The sequence below is a fragment of the Tenrec ecaudatus genome, chromosome 16, assembly GCF_050624435.1.
Source record: "Tenrec ecaudatus isolate mTenEca1 chromosome 16, mTenEca1.hap1, whole genome shotgun sequence".
Classification (NCBI taxonomy): domain Eukaryota; kingdom Metazoa; phylum Chordata; class Mammalia; order Afrosoricida; family Tenrecidae; genus Tenrec; species Tenrec ecaudatus.
The window spans coordinates 42,198,861-42,217,853 of NC_134545.1; the positions used below are offsets into that span (position 1 = coordinate 42,198,861).

The 18,993-nt window shown below is 41.6% G+C and overlaps 1 protein-coding gene across 1 annotated transcript in view; it reads right to left on the minus strand.

Moving 5' to 3' along the window:
* Nucleotides 1–6,016: 6,016 nt before the first annotated feature.
* LRMDA (leucine rich melanocyte differentiation associated) overlaps nt 6,017–18,993 on the minus strand; it is a 663,927-nt gene continuing 650,950 nt past the window's right edge. Inside the window, exon 6 of the mRNA XM_075533425.1 lies at nt 6,017–6,128. Within this exon, the coding sequence (XP_075389540.1) occupies nt 6,049–6,128 (80 nt within the window). The 3' untranslated portion in view covers nt 6,017–6,048. The remainder of the gene's footprint in view (nt 6,129–18,993) is intronic.

An 18,993-nucleotide genomic window follows, 5' to 3' on the forward strand; every position in this document is an offset into this window, starting at 1 on the left:
ACAAAGTGACAGGTAACATTTGGGATTAGAATGACCTAAATGGTTACTCTTAATACTGGGGGAATTTTGAATAAATTTTGTAGGAAAACAATATTTTCAGATAGATAGGTTTGTCTTTTTTAGTGTTCTTCAAGTTCCTAAGTATTTGCTGATGTATTGGAAATAAAATATGGTACTCCATCAGGAGATGATGGTTCAGTTGCTATACGAGACTTAATGTTTTGGCTCTTTGATCTTTACTTCCCTTTCCAGGTCTTAGTTGTAAAGCCTGCTGTTATTGTGTGTCGCCCAGTTATTCCTATACAGAACGACCTAATATGAGCACATTAGAACTCACTTGCAAACATTTCTAAGCTGTAATCTTCACGGAAACAGATAATCATGTCTTTTATCCTATAGAATGGCAAGAGGCCATGAACCTCTAAACTTGGGGTTAGTGGTTGAATCACCAAGGCTGTTGTGCCGCCAGGGCTCCTTCACAGCAGGACCACAGCATGATATTGAGACACACTGGCAACACTCGCATGAAATATGCCAAGCTATCCACTGTTGTTATTGTTAGGTTCCAGGGAATCACTTCTGACTCAAAGCAACCCTATGTGCAACAGAATAAACCACTGGTCCTGTGCCATCCTCACATTGTTATTGTGTTTGAGCCTATCAATCCGTCGATGTGTCAATTCATCTTGTTTAAGTTCCTCATCTTTTCCTCTGCCTCACAACTTCACCAAGCATGATATTCCTCTCCAGGGATTAGTCTCTCCTGACAACATGTGCAAAAGAGGCGAGACAGATTCTCGCTGTCCTGGCCTCTAAGAAGCATTTTGGCTGTGCTTCATCCCAGGGAGACGTACGTGTTCCTTGGCAGTCCATGGGACTTTCAGCATTCTTCCCCAGCCCCACAGTTTAAATGCAACGGTTCTCTTTTGATCTTCCTTATTCAATGTTCAAGTGAAAATAACAGGGTCTGGTGCACCTTAGGCATCAAAATAACCTCCTGACTTACCAACACTGTAAAAATGCTTTGAGCAGCAGATTTACCCAATGTGATTTTTTGTTTGATCTGCTTCCATGAGTATTGCTTATGGATCTAAGCAATATGAAATCCATGACAGTCAACACTCTAGTGAAGGCTTTTTCTTTGAAATATAATTGGAAGATACGGAAGTTCAGTTGGGTCAAGTACAATGGATATACAACAAGGGTGCCGCCGTATGTTGGGTTCTTTAGAGAAGTAAAACCAGTAACACTTGTGTGTATAGAAAAGTATTTATATCAAGAAATGACTTACACAACTGTAGAAGTAGGTAAGTTCAGTCTGGTTCCAGTCTATCATTCACATGGAAGCTCCTCTTGACTTGTGTTGCTGCAGGAGCTTATGAACAGGAAGCAGGATGATGAAGTGGGGGTGAGGTGGGGTACAGGTTCATGGATGCTGAGTTGAGGTCATTCAAATGAATCCAAGGTTGGTAATCCAACGAGACTCCTAAGATTGGCAGGTGATGCAACAGGAGATCGATGAACCAGACAGAGTATTCGGAGCCAGCAAAAGGAGAAGTAAGGGAGAGCTCAGTTCTACTCAGGGCCTCTCTTGTATCAAAGGCCACACCTTTCAAGGCGGTGTCATTAGGCTGAAATTTGATTGACTCTTGACTCCTACCTTCACCTGGGTATGCACAGTAGATATAAAAGCTAAGCATCACAATAGGTGAGCCTCAACATACAAAAGTTACCCTGGGAGTTAGGTAGTGATGAATATCTGACTTAGGTTGCTCTTGTAACAAGTGCTAGAGCCAGTACTGTGTAGCAAGTACTGACTACTGCTATTGTTTGATAAAAAGAGCCCTGTGAATTGTTTTTGATCTGTAGATTAAAGAAAGATAGCTTGTTTATTTCTCATAACAGCAACAAAGACAGTTTCCCTGAAAAATGTGCAAGTTAATCTTTACTCGGGGAAAAAAAAACAACCCAGAAATTTAAAAAAAAAATTTCTTTCATTTAGAGTCTGTTGTTTGCCACTTTTCTAAAAACAAAACAAAAACTTTAGCCTATGTGAATATGTGAAAACACACAGCACTAAGGCATGAAGCCTGATCAAGTGATAATCTCTTATAATGCACCTCTATTTAAAGCAACAAGCCGATGGAGACTTTATGAGCATGGCTGGTAGAAGCTAATGATTTCAATAGTTGTACTTTTAATAGACTCACCACAACCTGAAACATTCTTTCTCAAGGAACAAACTGTATAACATCATGCTACCTAGAGACAGTTAACCTGGCATTGCTGAGGCAACGAAGCGTTCAGCCTGACTTATTAATATCCCTGCATCTGTAAGATGTCTCTGGGGATCCAGTTACACCTCGGTCCTTGGCTTCGCAGGAGAAAGAATTCACGCAGAAGCCTGGCTCGTGATCCAAGTGAGTTTAATGAGAGTTAGAAGAAGTTTCAGGTTTTACGTGGCACTCATAGGACTCCTCCTGACCATGCAGCCTGGCAGAGACTGCTCAGCATCACGCAAAGATCTCTCTCCCAAGTTCTCCTGCAAAAAGGGACCTGTCTCAAGTTCTTTCTCAAGTTCTCTCCCCAGTTCCTCTTCTCTCCCCCTGGCTCCTGTCTTTTCAAGGATTCCAGGGGTAGGCATGGTAGACGACCCCATTGGCTGGATTGAATTCACCTGGCCCAGATTGACCCCATTGGCTGGATTGAATTCACCTGGCCCAGGTGGGTCGATCCAGGTTTAAATCCCACCGGTGTCCACCGCGGGAAAACCTACGCCTTTGAGCATGTGCAGTGCGCAGCCCTTTGTTCTTGTGCTTCGCTCTCTTGGGCGGGCGTCAATGGACATCCCATCCCTGCCTGTCTGCCTAACACATCCATGAGAGTAAAAATTATAAAGCCTCAGGTCCTGGGGAAGGGCAAACTGGAACACCGGGCAGGATTATGCCCAGGGGGGGGATCAGAGGAAGAGGGGAGAAGAAAGAAAGACAAAGAAATAGAGGCATATGAAAGAGGTCTGTGCTTTGCGTGAACTTATCACCTGGAAAACAATGGAAGCAAAGTGTCGCAGGCTCTTGTCGATCTCTGCTTTGAAAAACGAAGTTTGGAAATTCCTACTTATTGCAGATCAACATGAAACATGACTTCCTCTGCTACCAATTCCGACCAAAGCTTCATTTAAAGACAGAAAAACTTGTACAAACAGCATACTTTAAAATAAATCAGCACGAATTCATTATAATTATTCCTTTATAAATGAAACAAAACTCACTATAATTTTATCATTAAGATGAATATATATTAGTGATGGCCTTTAGGCAAATTCCAATGAAAATTAATCTTAATTTATGACCCCATTTTGGATGAAAATAAAGAATCTAAGACGAGGAAAACAATGCGGTCAATAACTTGCTCCAAAATTATTTTTTGCCTCCAAAACTTACAGAGAGGGAACATTCCTGGGTATGATACAAATGGTCCTGACATTAAGAAAAGTAAACAAGTAAGAAAAATAAAGATGGAAAAATTCTGTGGTCAGTTCACAAGTGCTTTTTTATTATTTAAGGCAGGCTTAAAGCCTTTTATAAAGACAAGAATATATGGGCTGCTAGATTGGCTATGACATTTGACTAATCTCACTGCCCTTGCACAGAGCTCTGCTGCCCGTGATATGCCATGTTCAAAACATGTGTTGATGCTTCTAAGAAAGGGTCATTGTGGGACCTAAGGCCGCTGTTTAGTACATTGTCCTAGGGCTGTTTTTCAGGTCAAATAAAGAACAGGTACTCAAATCTTGTTATTAAAGACTGAAAGAGAGGTTAGCAAACCTCCCATAGACTCTAATTATTAATTGCCTGAGGATTTTAATCCAAACTTGTCTGAATAACTGATTACTGAACATTGCACAATCTACATTCATGGCTCCTGTGAGCCTCAGTGAATGCGATTCAAGGATCATTCTAACTCCTTAGACTAGAGGCTGCACAAGTCAGATTAGAATTGAGCAGCCAAAAGGGCTTGAACCAGAACTTGACAAGCTCAGGGATTCTAAGTTGCTTAGCCTTTTACAATAGCAACTCTCTAGTCCTGAGGTTATATATCTGTGTTTAGGCCTGGCTATTAGTCAGCATTGACTTGATGGCAATGCATTTTTCAGTGAATTTTTAAATTAGCACAGTACTGGAGAACCAGGAGAAAGAACACTTGATAAATATATTTGAAAACAAAAATAAATGCGATTGTGTTTAAAACAGACAACCTTTTAAGACAGATTCAAGAATGAGTTTATTTGTATACCAGGAAGTTAATTAAAATTAGTCACTAAAATAGTACAGTCATGTTTATCATCCATGTAACAATCGTGGTAGAGCACAGCCAAGGATGTAAATGATATGGTACCATCTCCCGAGCTATCAATTTAATTTCCAAAAGGTCCTGAGAAAGATACCACAGTCAAACAGTCTGTAACTTCTATAAAAGTGGTCTGTTGGCTATTTCCTAGGGTTTTTTTAACCTGCTGAACTATCACTTTATCATTCATCACATCACTACCTTTAAATAACACCCAAAGGAGTAAGACAACTTGAAACACATATATGGCCAGTAGGAAATATGTATGGTTAAAACAAAATAAAGTCAATCCCTGGTGCCATCTAATCTTTGTTCTTGGAAAGAGTCCTCATATTGCAATATATTCAAGGCAAGCAGTATCTTTAGAAATAAATGGAATGAGGGAAAGCCCGGGCTTTGTAGTCTGGAAACGAGGGCAAGTCTTGTAGCTTACCACCTTGCCTGTCAGTTTGTCGTACTGTGGGAGCTGTGTATTGTTTGGAGGCTGGCAGCCATGCCACCAGTGTTTTACACACCAGCATGGTCACTCACGGTAGACGAGTTTCATCAGAACTTCTATATTAAGACAAATTCTGAAAAAGGGCCTGATGATCTATTTCTGAATATTAGCCAATGAAAACCTCAGGAATCACAACAGGATATGTTCTGATATAGTGCTAGAATATGATTCTGCTGGGCTGGAAGATAGCCAAACAATGAATAGTCTAAATAATAAATTCAAACAGTAGGCTCAAGTGTATCAATGCTCATGAAGGTGGTACAGGACCAGGCTACCCTTTGTTGTGTTTGAGCCAATTGTTGTGAATGCGAGCCAGTTCCATAGCAACTAACCCGACATTTACTCCAATATAAGAAATGTGAGGCACTAAGCTGGTTACTAACATATGACCTAGCTGAGAATTTGAACTTCCTGTTCTCCGAGAGATTCTTTATGGGAGTAGGAAGCTCTGCCTTTCTCCCGAGGAGCAGCTGGGAGTTTCAAACTGCTGATCTTCTGAAGAGCAGCCCAACACACAACCTGTAAAGAATGAAGTCTCAGAAACTGACAGGGGCAGTCTGATTCTGTTGTACAGCGTTGCTAGGAGTTGACATTGACGGGATGGCAGTGAGTTTTGATTACCACTCAGAGAAACTCTGAACTGAAACATACTGCCCTTGATAGAGGATGTGGGGAAAGTCGTATGCAGACATCAACCAGGTAAGTTAAGATTTCAGAGGAACAAGCGAGAGTGCTCTTTCCCTAAATGAAAATATTTTACTTCAAGAAGCCCACAGCACAATGGTATCAGAGTGCTGATATTCAATGGGTAGGCTGAAGAGAGAAGTCTTTCGCTTGACTAGAGTCAACTGAGCATGTTCAGAGAGGCCCCATGTGTGACCTCTGCTCCCCTTTAAGCAGTGGAGAGACCAGACAATCTAACCCGGTATTCGTCCTGGCAGCTCTGGTCCTTCACTGCCACTGCCTGTCACCGTGGTGGATGAGACCTGCTTAAGGGCAATCATGTCAGTCTCTATGCGACCACGCAGTGTAAGGGAGAAGGGTGATCTCGACAGGGCTGGCAATGTCAGCAGAAGGGACCAAGAGCCAAAGTCATCATTTTCACACAGAAATTAAATCTCAGCAATCTTTTTATTCTTTAACTTTTTATTTGTGCTTTCCATTTGACTTCATTCTCATTGGAGAGGTTAAGGCACATTTCAGAGCTGGTCATCTTGGATGAACCTGTTGCCCTCGGAGTTTTTTCCTTGGTAGATGTAGCGGCACTTCCCCAGAACACCTATAAGCAAAAAGAAAAAACAACAACACAGAAAACAAATATGGTTACAGGTGGTACAATTGGTATAGCAAGGAAACATTGGTCCTACAAAGCAGGAACTTGTGCAGTCACAGGCCCCTGGGTGCCGGAAATTAACTAAGTGCCCAATAGAAACCACTCTACTTTCTTGTCTTTTAAGTTAACACACGCAGTGCAGACTATAGGCTCTAAGTTCCCAGGTATAACATTTTTCCCTGCCAAATTATAGGGACATTTCTCAATTAACCAATTACTTCCCCAAATACAGCATCTAAGCCTAGATTCCCTAGGGTTCCTAAAAGTTTTTTTTTTTTAATTTAGAGTTTACCCTAGGGCTTTTAAAATGAGAACAATAACAATAAGAGTTTAAGGCTAGACCAAGAAGACGTGTTGGTAGCGTTATTAAGTACTCGGTTGCTAATCAAGGTTGGTGATTCTAACCCAGCAGTGAATCCACAAGAGAAAGATGTAGCAGTCCACTTTTGAAAAGATTACAGCCTTGGAAACAGGAAGGGGCAGTTCTACTCTGTCTTGTATGGTCACTGAGTCAAAAGATTCAACTCATGCACATGATGTGGAGCAATCATTCCAGATTTGTGACTAATTTGAATTACTCTACCAAGAGTCAATATTGTTACTTTCAGTGAGCACCTTTGGGGAAAAGGTGGGGTTTTAGGCTCCTGTAAAGAGTTATGGTCATAGAAACTCAGGGAGCTGTTCTGCTTTGCCCTATGTGGCCACTCTAACAAAATGGACTCAGTGACAGTGGATTTGGTTTTGAGAGAGAACTGGCAAATCAGGAAGCCATCAAGTATATACATTGGTGATGATTAAGGAAGCGTTGTTATTGTTACAAGCCCCAACATTTATAAATGGTTTATCACATGCTTTGTGAGCTCTTTATATATGCTAGAATACATTTGATTTTTATCTTTAGTTCAGTTTAATTTTAAGTAATTTTGTAGCTCCAAATAAAGCTTTCCTCTACAGCAAGTAAATTTTGGAGGACTTAACTATTAAAAAATACATCTTATACATGGTAGAACTTTTTAATAAGGATATTATTTATGATAAACACTCACAAGAAACCATCTGCTATAGTTATTATGAATGCTTGATAGGTAAAATTATTGTGGAAAACCCATTTTCCAAGAAAATATTTATAACTTTGGTTTACTTTTTGCCACCTTGTTTGTTTCCTTCTAATTTTAGAAAACTAACTTAACATTCAACCGCACAGGGTTGTCTCATTACTAACAGAATTTGAGTATCTGAAGTATATGCGGATAACTAGAGAAGCCAAAGAAATGTCCGTAAAAAATACCTCTGGTATATTAATTCATGCACCACAAATCAGCCTATGAAAATAGCTAACTATATGCATAATTATTTTTTCCATCAGTTTGAGAGTGTGAAACCAACAAGCACTATTTACTGTTAATTTGGGATACATTAACACTTAGAGTTATTCAGGTTCCTCATATCAAAAGTTTTAAGCAGTAAATTCTTTGTGTGTGTGATAGAAAAAAACAACCTCAATTTAAAGCTTTAAGACTTGTTCTCAAATAATGATTAAAACAATTCTCTTGGAAAGTGTTATCAATGGGGCGCATGCTCATTGTTTTGCACGGACAAAGTTGGAAATTGCTGAAGTCACAGAATGGTGCAGAGATGTCAACAGGAAGAGTTACATAGTTTTCATGATCTTAAAACGAGTAGTGAGCTTACTCTCATTAATTCCTTTCTCCTTCCCTGTTTCTCAGAGTAAGTTGACTGTGGACGACTGTTCTTCCTTGGCGATCCTTGATGCTTGGTCCCCAGGTTTCAATTTCTGGTTTGCAGTATTGGTACAGTGCCTGGAAACTCTGCACTTGGATGAAACCTCAACTGAGCGACTTCATGGGACATCAATTATGCTTGGGAGCTGTTGGCATGAAGCTCTTCCCTTTATGATGTAGCATATGAGGCTGCACTAATATTGTCACCATTGTGTGGATCCTAGTCTGCCAGCTTGCATGGTCTGGCCCTGCCCTGTGGGCATCCCCTACGGTCTGGATGTGAGAGTCTCAGATATATTTGAAAATCCACAAGGAACTTCCTTAAACATGATTGATTCAAATACACCCTCAAGAATATGGAAGACTGGAGCCCAGGGATGTTCATGTCTTTCTGTAGGACTGGGAAAGCATACATTTATATAAGAAGAATGGATAGGGCTATCAGATATCATGAAGAGCAGTCTTTCTCTTGAATAGAAGAAGGAAAAGCAGAAACACACACACACACAACAGTGGAGACATCCTCTCCAGTAAACTCTCCAATGTGTTCAGGGATTTTAATTTTCTTGTTCTAACCTCTCTCCGCACACAACCTGGGTGACAATTGCCATCATGGACACGGGATGTTGCTAGAATGTGCTTAGCGATACGGAGGGCCGAAGTGTTATGAGCCACGTTTGCTAGGCTTTGCTTGTGGTCAGCATTGATAAAACCCACTTTTTAAGGCCTTCCCTGTTTCTTTGGCCTTGCACGCAAGAATGTTTACAGTAGATATTCTGGGGCGAGAGACCTGTTTGGTGAATGCAGGAGACTGCAGCTAGGCGTCAGCGCTTCAAAATTGAGGCAAGGACCTATTGCCAGTGATCTCGTGACAGGAAAGCAGATACTGTCTTCACAGCCAGACTAAAGTGGACATCAAGTGTGTTAATGACAAAAGGGCAGATTTCACACAAAGGGCCTCTGTGGTGGGAAGACCGTGTCTCAGTGCTGGCAACTGCCTGACCTGAAGGCACACTGTCAGGGCTCCAGACAGGTCTGCGATTGTGTGTGGTGACAGAGATTCTGACAGGGACACCAGTGCCAGATTATGCCAATGGTATTCTAGCACTGCCTGTCGCGTGAACAAAAGCTGACGCCCCCTCTCTGCACATGGGGTCTTCTCCTGCTCTGGTAGAAATGCCCTTCTCAGACATCGGGACCAAACCGTCCACAGTGGTCAAGTTGTTGGCAGCTCTGTCCTGTCAGAGAGGATGCGTCAAGGGGCCGCCCTGAGGAGAACCTTAGTCTCTCTAAATTTTGGGCTGAGTAAGAGAGGCAGGCTCAGTCCCATTACTAAGTGAGGAGATCACAACTCGACGTGTGAGGAGCTGGCATTTTGAATGAAATGCTTCAAGGAGGGCTCTTCCGAAGGCTGCTGCAGAAAGACTTAGGGACCCCCTGACAGCCAGCAAGGGAAATGAAAGCCAGCTGCTGGGGCTTGCCTGGGGACAGAGATGGTCTGATTAGTGACTGAGAATTGGTGAACCCCAACAGCCTACAACTGCTTAAAGCAAGAATTGCCTTTGTGGAAACTCCCATCGATGCAATTGCTCCTTAAATAGGCACCTGGTGGTTTGAAAGAGCAACAAGTGAAAACCATTAACCAAATGGATTGAGGGGGGTGCAGACCATCCCATGTACATCCCTGGGACTTTATATATGAGGAAGGTTATTTGTAAAATAATAAGCTGCGATCATACGTGAACTAGGATGGCACTGTGATGTTGTCTCCTCTGTGCTCCCCACAGCCCTTCTGCTCTGGTTCTGGCAGCTGCCGTCAACTGAACAAATCACAGAGAGAACTGTTTGCTTGAGAAGAACATTTCGACAAGGAGGTTCTTTCAGCCTGGAACGCTAGTTATGTCTCAGTGGCTTCTGTGCACATCTGCGCTGGATCCGCTTCTTTTTATCTCCTCACACTCAAATGTCTTGGGACTGGTGGAGGAATGATATATCCAACACATACGTCCTGTTGTTAATTAACATCTCTGGCTCCGGCCATCATTATCGAAGCCATCAGGCTGCCTACAAGTGTCTGCTCCGGCTTCGCTGTTCAGGCCTAAAAGATGGCTGTGTGCCACACTTAGGAAACCCTCTCCTACCAATGCTCCTGATTTTCCTTAAGTATCCAGGTCTCCTATCACCCGAAGTTCTTAGAACTATAATTAGGAGGGGGAACAACATACCGGGGAAAGGTGTTTTAAAGAAGTCCTTTATCTCATGGGTGCTTTCCCCCTCTCGAAGGTACGTTCTAATTATACAGGTTACATGTTGATGCTGGGATAGTCCTCGGGGCTGGGGATCATCCGCAGCTCTTGGCTGCTAGACAAAAGTGGCAGGGACCTTGCAAGGGAAACCATGGTCACTTAGGAAGAAGTCCTAGCACAGGGCTGCTGTCTACTCCCAGCAAAGACTCCAGGCTTCTGGATCTCTCGACGGCCTGGGAACGTCCAGCTCATTTGGACAGCCTCTGAAGTAGGAACCAGTGGAAATGTATTTCTCCATAAATCCAGCTCTTTCCTTAGCAATGGCTTTGTCATGGGCATATGGTTTTTTCTCCCTGGTCTATTTCCATCCCCCCACCCCTCCTCTGCCCCCCCCTTCCCCCACAGCTGCCAATTGTAAAATGAAGAAAAGGGACAGAAAAGATCAGAGGTCAATTTTAGTCCTGAAAGAGATGATTTAGGACTTTAAATAAACATTTCCCGTCTGAAGATAAAGAAGTCTGGTCCCATATCTCCTGATTTGGATACAAATCCAAATAAAAAAAAACTTGATTCGGATTAAGTCAGCTCTTGAAACCACTCCAGGGCATTTCTCAGAAAGCACCAGGAGATCGAATAGGAGCCCTGCTGGCCTTCACCATCCCCAAGCATCAAGTTTCCATTAACTTTCTTACAACCTATCTTTCCTCATCTGAGATCTGGAAAGAGCTACTACCACCGACTAGTCAACATCCCACGACATCAGCCCCATTCTCCTTCCTAACTCCGTAGTCGGCAGAACCAAAGAGGAATCATTAATAGTAATCATTAATAAACTGTGAAAGAATATATATATGTATCTGTAAACATAAATATAAAAACCATTGATAATATCATTTGGAATAATATAGATTTCTAAAATGGAGGTAAATTAAAATTCAAGCATTAATTTATTACATCATTATAAAATCTAGTTTTGGTATGCATTTGAATGATCATTGTTAGAAATTATGGTATATTTTGTGAGTGTGGCTCTATCAAAATGGATTTGGACAGGTTTGTGATCACTAGGACCTTACAACTTGACAGCACTATGGAGGGAAACCCACTCAAAGAGAAAGCAAAAGGGAGAAACTGATGGCTCATGGACCACTTACTGTCCTCTATGAATAGAGGAGGGAACTGGCCTCACTGCCTCTGGAGACATGACCGCAGGGTGAGAGGAGGTGGATGAGTTCAGTGACAGAGGGAGAAAGGGCACCAGGTGAGTATTTCAAGTTTATGGTAGAAGACTCTGGAACTATGTGACACTCACACTCCTGTCCCCTCTCTGACTCCTAAGGTCCAGTTCCTAGAACAGTACAGTATGAAAAAGAATGTGGCATCAGGACAGGAGGACGGCTTACGAACAACTTGCGACATACAAATGACACGACCTTGTTTGCTGAAAGTGAGGAGGACTTGAAGCATTTGCTGTTGAGGATTTAGGATTTCAACCCTCACTACAGATTATAACTCAAGGTAAAAAGACCAAAATCCTCACAACTGGACCAACAGGTAGCCTCATGATAAATGGAGAAAAGATTGAAATTGTCAAGGATTTCTTCTTGTTTGGATTCAAACTCAATGATCATGGATGTACCAGTAAAGAGATCAAGTGATGCAAGACACTGGGTAAATTTGCTGGATAAGACCTCTTTCAAGTGTTGAAGAGCACGTTTAAAGATGCTACTTTTAGGACTAAGGTACACCAGACCCAAGGCATGGTATTATCAATAGCCTTATATATTATGAAAGTTGGACTTTGAATAAGGAAGACGGAAAAGAAACAATGACTTTCAATTTTGGTGCTGGCAAAGAATGGTGGAAATAATGGACTGGCAAAACACCAAATGCATGTGTTTTGGAAGTACAGCCAGAGTGCTCCATGGGGGAGGGAAGCTGAGGCTGCATCTCAAGAACCTTGGACATGCTGTCCCGAGAGACCAGCTCTGGAGAAGGACCTCATGCTTGGGAAAGCAGAAGGGCAGCAAAGAAAGGGATAAGCCTCGATCACATGTATTGACCCAGTGGCTGCAACATGGGGCACAACTACAAGAACCACTGTCAGGAAGGTGCGAGACCGGGCAGGGTTTTGTTCTGTTCTACATAAGGCCAAGATGAGTCTAAACCAACTGGACCGGACCTAACAGAAACAACAAAACAGTACTTGGCGCAAAGTAGGAATCGAATAGACATTTGATGAATAAATACATGCATTAAAAACACTATATAAAATTTAAGCAAAATTCAAGAAACTAGACATTGAATTCGTTGATTGTTCATATTTTAACTTCTAGGGCAACTATAAAGTTGAAAAACTAAAAATAAATTCACAATTTCACAAATATTCATCTCATCAAAGAAAGGGGTGGAGCATCAGTAGGCAGCAGCCTCAATTCCTAAACATTGTCACTATTTTTATGCTCAACACTTTCCCCCACAAAAACAAAGACATCACAGTGTCTGGCTGGAAAAAGGAACTGAATTAAGTGTTATCATGTAGCTTTAAGAGCTGCAAATGTCATATATGAGAACGGAGGAGTCCCCAGAAAGCACATTCCTCAGTCTGCGTGATGCTCGGGCTATGAGTAAACTGGGAACTGCAAAAGAATCAACACCCACATTTTATGATCTTGAGAAGTGGGGGAGCAATACTCCAAGGTCAGTCTGTGTGATGTGTTATCAGCTCTATTATTGATAGTGCACAAGGGTCAGCCAAGCCCGCAGAATTACAGGTTACTGTAGAGCAGTCTGTGTCTGGTCTCCACACCACACCTATCTTTGAGCTCATCGGAGATGTCTCAGTGTGGATAATAAGAAAGTATGCGTGACTTCTGGCAAATGTCTCAGTGTATAACCCGGATCCTGGGTTGGAATGGAGCCTGTAGTGGCTACAGGTTGAAGGTTGCTCTTAGAGGCCTCTCCCAACTCATGAAGATCCCAGCCAGAATGTATCTTGCTCTACCGGCCTTGGGACACTGAATGGTCTATCCAGAGAATAGCTACCTCATACCATTCTGCCAAAGGGCAGCTCCTAATCTCCCTGCAAATGGCTATGTGGGTGAACAAAACAATCATGAGGGGGAACTCCTACTAGGCCATGTTGACCTTGAACTTTTGCACTGTTGTTTGAGATCTGCAGTTTTGACTTTAGGCTTATGGATATAAATACGCAAATGAAACACGTTTCTTTGAGAAAACATTTGACACGCAGAACAAACTTCATTTAGCCAAGTGAATTCCTTCATTTACAAAATATAGTTAAGCCATTTCTCTTTTAATAGTTTCATTTATGTTTTAATTGAATTTATTTTCAGTGAGAGTATTTCTTGTTCATGTAAACTTTACATTAGTTTTAATTCCTCAATTGGCTGTTGCCAAATATGAGATTGTACTGAGTACATTTTTTCTTTTGAAGTTCTGGCTTTTAAAAGTTGTATTTTCCTGGGTAAATTATTACAGATCAAAACTGTGACAAGAGAACTTGGTTCTCTGTCAAAGTTTAGTCACCATAGTTATTGTCTGTCATCTTAGTTCATTCTGTTTTATTCCTTCATTATTTTTACTAGAGCTAATTCATCCTCATAAATTTGTGCAAATTTCAATATGCCCCCAAATATATCAATCTTTGACCAGTGTTTCATATATAATAAATTTTATTATGTCCAAGTTCAGTTGCTGTCACTTTTATTTTGAGTTGATTGTTTCCACCAGCATTGTTTGTCATAAATCAGAGTAAAATTTTATTCACTCGGAATAAAGCCGATTTTATTCCGCTCTTACAGCAGGAATACATTGGGTATAGGTGAGTAATTGGGGTGCGTGATGGGCTCCCAATGATGGGGTTGCGTGCGGCACACTGCTTTCTAATGAGTACAGCTAAAAGATGGATTCATGCCCACTAATGGGGTGGGAGGGAAGTCCTGGGGTGTACAAACAGCTAATGCGTACCTTTGAAATGAGGGCAGTGGGCCTCAGTGCTCAGACCCTCCCAGTGAAGCCAAATGGGGGGTTAAACTGTCCACCGAGAGAGAACAGATAGACAGTCTGCTTAGACTAATGCCGGGCCTTGTCAAGTCTCACCGCAGGTTTGCATGGGGAATGCCAGGGAAGACCAGCAGGCTGCAGGGAAAGGATCTTGGCAAAATCTGTACTTGAGGTGATAGAAATAGAAAGCGGAGATGCTAGCCACCCAGTGTGGGGAGGAGACTGCCCCCATGTTCACGTGAGTGGGCAGATAAATTGATGTGTGATCAGCCAGAGCTCGTGTAAAATGCTCTCCATGCTCCCAGGGCAGCTGAAATGAAGCCTGTCATTTTAAAAGAAGTGAACGAGATGGGAGAGGGCAGAGAGAAAATAAGAATATACAGGGCAAAAATTTTTCCCCTGACACAATCTGTGTGAGTGGAAAACGGAAACGCTGGTTCAAGACTGAGAAAAAAATTGAAAAAACTTGAACTGAGTGGATTCTTCGTAACAAGCTCCGTTGGCCCACCTTGAGGCAATGTTGTCTGCACTCAGGCTGCAGGCTCAGGCCCTGCTCAGGCCTGGTTGGGCCACTCCTCACCACAGCAAGGAAATATTAGGCTGACAGACGAAAAGTTACCTGGCAGGGGTTTTTCCACGATGTGAATCCTGGAAAGGAAGTAGTCACCACTGCTTTGCCTCAGATGCCAGTCCATTTCACATGTGTGTGTACTGGGGATACTGAAAGGCAGGCAGAGACTTCTAGGAAAAGAAACATCTGAGGCCTGAAGGTGGGTTTACAGGTTCCCCATTTTGAACATCACTAAGACCATCGATTCTTACACCATGCACATGCTGTATTCCCATCAAATTAGAACATGTTCTAAACATGGAATCAAACTCCATAGTAAACATGTCTGGCCTCTGATACTCCCCACCCCATCCTTCTAATATAATTAAAGTGTTACATATTCCTAGCTACCAAAATGCTGCCTTTTCTTTCAGGATTTTTTCCCCCACCAATCAAAAATTTAGCCAGAAGAATTTGTAGACTGATTTCATGAACAAACACTCCAAGAAAGCCACTATTAGCTGCTGTACTGTCTGGTAAGTTCACACGCAGAATGCTATTCTTTTCTTTAAAGCAATTCCTTTAGCACTTTTAGAAAATTCTATGACTGCAAGATACTGAAAATATGCTTATTTCAGTTCAGTGCTTTATTTTACCGAGGAGAAAAAGTGAGTTTCAAAAGGGTTTCCATGTCACAGTACCAGATATGAGTGAACGCTGCCTTTTGTCCTGCTAGTTCTGAATTATATAAATAAATAGAAAGTTTGGTAAATAAATAGAAAGTTTGGTTTTATGGTTTATTGCTTCAAATCCATGATTTCATCGCTTCATCAATTTCACAGGGACCAGAGGCCCCCAAGAACTTCACACATTTCCCCAGCCTGACTTAAACTCAAGCTGACCTGCTTTTTCAGTAGGAGAAACTTAAGCTTGGAAGGGGTAGTGTGTTAAATCTTTTCCCTCTGTCATATTTTTGTATTCTAAGTGAAGATTAACGGATTTGAAATAGCCTGTATTCCAAAGTGCATGCCAAGATGGGATGCAAATCAATTAAGATGTGTAAAGGATCCTTTACAGCAACTCCCTGATGAACGCCACATAAATGAGGCTGTCAGTCAAACCTGGACAGTGGTCCAAGCTGCATGGCGCCGTTTTCCTTGTTAAATTGTTGACTCGGGAGCTCAGAAATCTGACTATTGAACAAGAGAAAGAAAGAAAAGTTCTATCCTTCAATTATCTCCAGCATTTCTACCATTAGTACCATATTCATCTTTTCCACCTTCAACCTGAAGTCAGGAGTATGGCCACTAGAGGGCAGCATGAAGTTAGGAAAGCAGCACTCTTTTTTTTAATGAAGGCAACTATTTAGGGAGGGTCATTAAAGCCACACTGCACCTTTGTCACCAATTATAATGATCAATTTGGTTTGTAGTGATCAATATGTTCTGTTTGCTCAATCTGTGTTGACGGCTTACTGGGAATGGGATTACCAGGTGCTCCCCTTTTGGATTTTTTTTGGCATCTACTTCAAGGACTGATTTTCTTTCCCATCAATTGTTCTAACTAACCTTTCAAGCTGAGAAATTGGATACTTTTCGCATATCTCCCGCATACATATGAGAAACATGTAACTAAAAGTACAATTACACCCCTGATATATATACATAACCACTATATGTATATCTATAGGTATATGTATATTGATATCGATATAGGTGTAGTGGTTATGTGTTGGACTGCTACCTGCAAGGTCAGCAGTTTGAAACCACCAGCCACTCTGAGGCATAAAGACCAGGCTTTCTACTCTCATAAGTAGTGAGTGTTAAAAACATACCGAGGCAGCTCCAACCTGCCCTGTAGGGTCACAGTGCACCAGCATCCAGTCGATGGCGGTGAGTTTGGCATATTTACATATGAAGTCTAAAGCGAACGCAGAGGCTCAGTTGTCAAGCATGATTTGCTATCAAAAAGGAAAAAGCCAACGAGCAAACACTCTCTGGATCAGTAAAGGACACAAAATGTGTTCTAGTGTGTACACGCATCCACATGACCCTGGAGATTGTCATTGCTCACAAGTCACCAAGGTATTGTCTAAACACATCCAGATTAGTCGATTAGTTGAAAAGAAGAGGCTGAAGTTACTCAAATAAAAAACAAAGTAACAAACGAAGCTGCTGCTCCGTCATAATTTGCCCAACTATTATTAGTCTCTAATACCTGGAACAAGTGACTAGCTCTGCTTAGGAAAAGAAGGCACCAAAGGGTTTCTAGGGAGTTCAAATATATCCGTAATTTTAAGACACATCATTAAAAGTATGAGATTCTAGGGAATGGTGCTCTAATCTATAATTATATAGCATTAGATAAGTGAATTTGATCAGGGAAAGGGATAAACAAAAATTGGAGCTACTGAACTTTTAGACAAAGAGGGAAGTAAATCTGAGTCCAGGTTTTGCTCTTTGCTTTACCTGAGAGATCTCTCAAGTCGTGTGTGAAACAAGCAGGAAATAGTTCTCACAGTCTGTTTTCCCCTCATCCTTTCCGAAGAGAACAGTTGTGTAATTGGCTAGCTACTTGGTGAATGTTGGAACTTAGTTAATTCATTAAATTATCTTATTAACTCAGGATTAACCACAAGCATTTTATAGTTTTCCCTCACCCATGAAATACTTTTTAAAACCCAGGTCAATTTCACTTGACATGCTAAGCACATCATAGTGACCACAGGAAGTGTTTCTCTAAGCACTTATGCTGTTGTTAGCTACTTCACGCACAGCAGGATCACACATGTTCATTGTTTCTCAGGAGTACATCATCGGTCTTTCCTCTTACTTACCACATATACCAAGTATGGGCCAGGCGTTTCAGCACATTTTCAGCGCCATTTTTGTGGTGAAATTAGGTGCCACAGCTGACATTTGGGTTGGCTGATACTTGACTATGTACGGGTATTTCAGACCTCCTTGTCCATATTAATCTATTCTCAACTTGGCTGAAACTTGTTCAGCATCGAAATAACACTTACTCAACCCATTGCTATTAGATCAATTCCAACTCACAGTGACCCACAGGCATTTTTAAAGTCCTTTAAAAATTTTGTGAAGCTGTAAATATTTATGGGAATAGATAGCCAAACTTTCTCCCACAGAGCAACTGGGAGGTTGAGCTGCTGAGCTTGCAGTTCCTGACCCAGGGCTTCCCCAGAGCCCCAGGAGGGTCCCTGAGCAATACGCAAGCGTCCATTAGCAGAGCAGCGGTGCTTGCTCACGAGGTGCATGGCTGGGCATCAAAATCAGGTCTCCACGTGAAGACGGGAATTCTGTCACTGTGCCCCTGCCGTACACCTTAAACGAGTTAGCTAGGTGAAGGAACGTCTTTTCATTTCTATAGCAGCAGGTGTAGACCGTGGTGGGTGCTCAAAGGTTGCTTTATAATTCAGAAAAACATACAGATCTTGGGACATTATTCCTGAATGGGAGCGTATCTATATATTCCTGGACAATTAGAGATAGAAAACCTACGTGTATTTTCCCCAGGAAGGTGTTTGTCATCTTCCAACGAATCAGAGTAGTGTTTCTTTAAGAAGACTTTTAAAATACCTGAGTCCCCCCTCAGTTTCTGATGTAGCAGGTATGAAGTGGGACCTGGTTGGAAGTTTCCAAGTGCTGCTGCTGCTTCTGGCTTGGGATCACAGTTAAATAAACAATGCTCTAGTAAACCAAAATGGATCTCTTCCCCCCCTTTTTAAATTAAAGTTTAAAAAAATCCTTAAGATTATCTTATATTTTTATAAAACCAAGACTATTCAAAGTCAGAGATAAGCACTTTAATTCACTCCGATTCTGAATATGTTGAGTTTGGTAAATGGAGGTTTGATTTTCTCCCCAACAGCAGTTTCAACTTTATAAAAATAAATAAATGAAAATGAATCTATTCTATAATAATTTGTAAAAACCCTCAAAGTTGGCCATGTGCAGATTCCACTAATAGGCGGAAAAAGATAAAAAGGCAAAAATGAACTGAACCTGGAAACCATGATTTATGAAATATAAAAACAAAAATTTTCAGAAAAAAAAACTCCCAGAAAGTCTTTAAACTTCCCACCTATAATGATACTCTTCTGTCAACAAACCTGAGCAGCGGGGGCCTCCTGCTGTTGGAATAGGAATTTTGGCTTTGCTCACTAGCAGAAGTTTGCTTTTGAGTTTCAGATCTGGTTCTATCGGAAAGCTCACATCAAAGGAGGG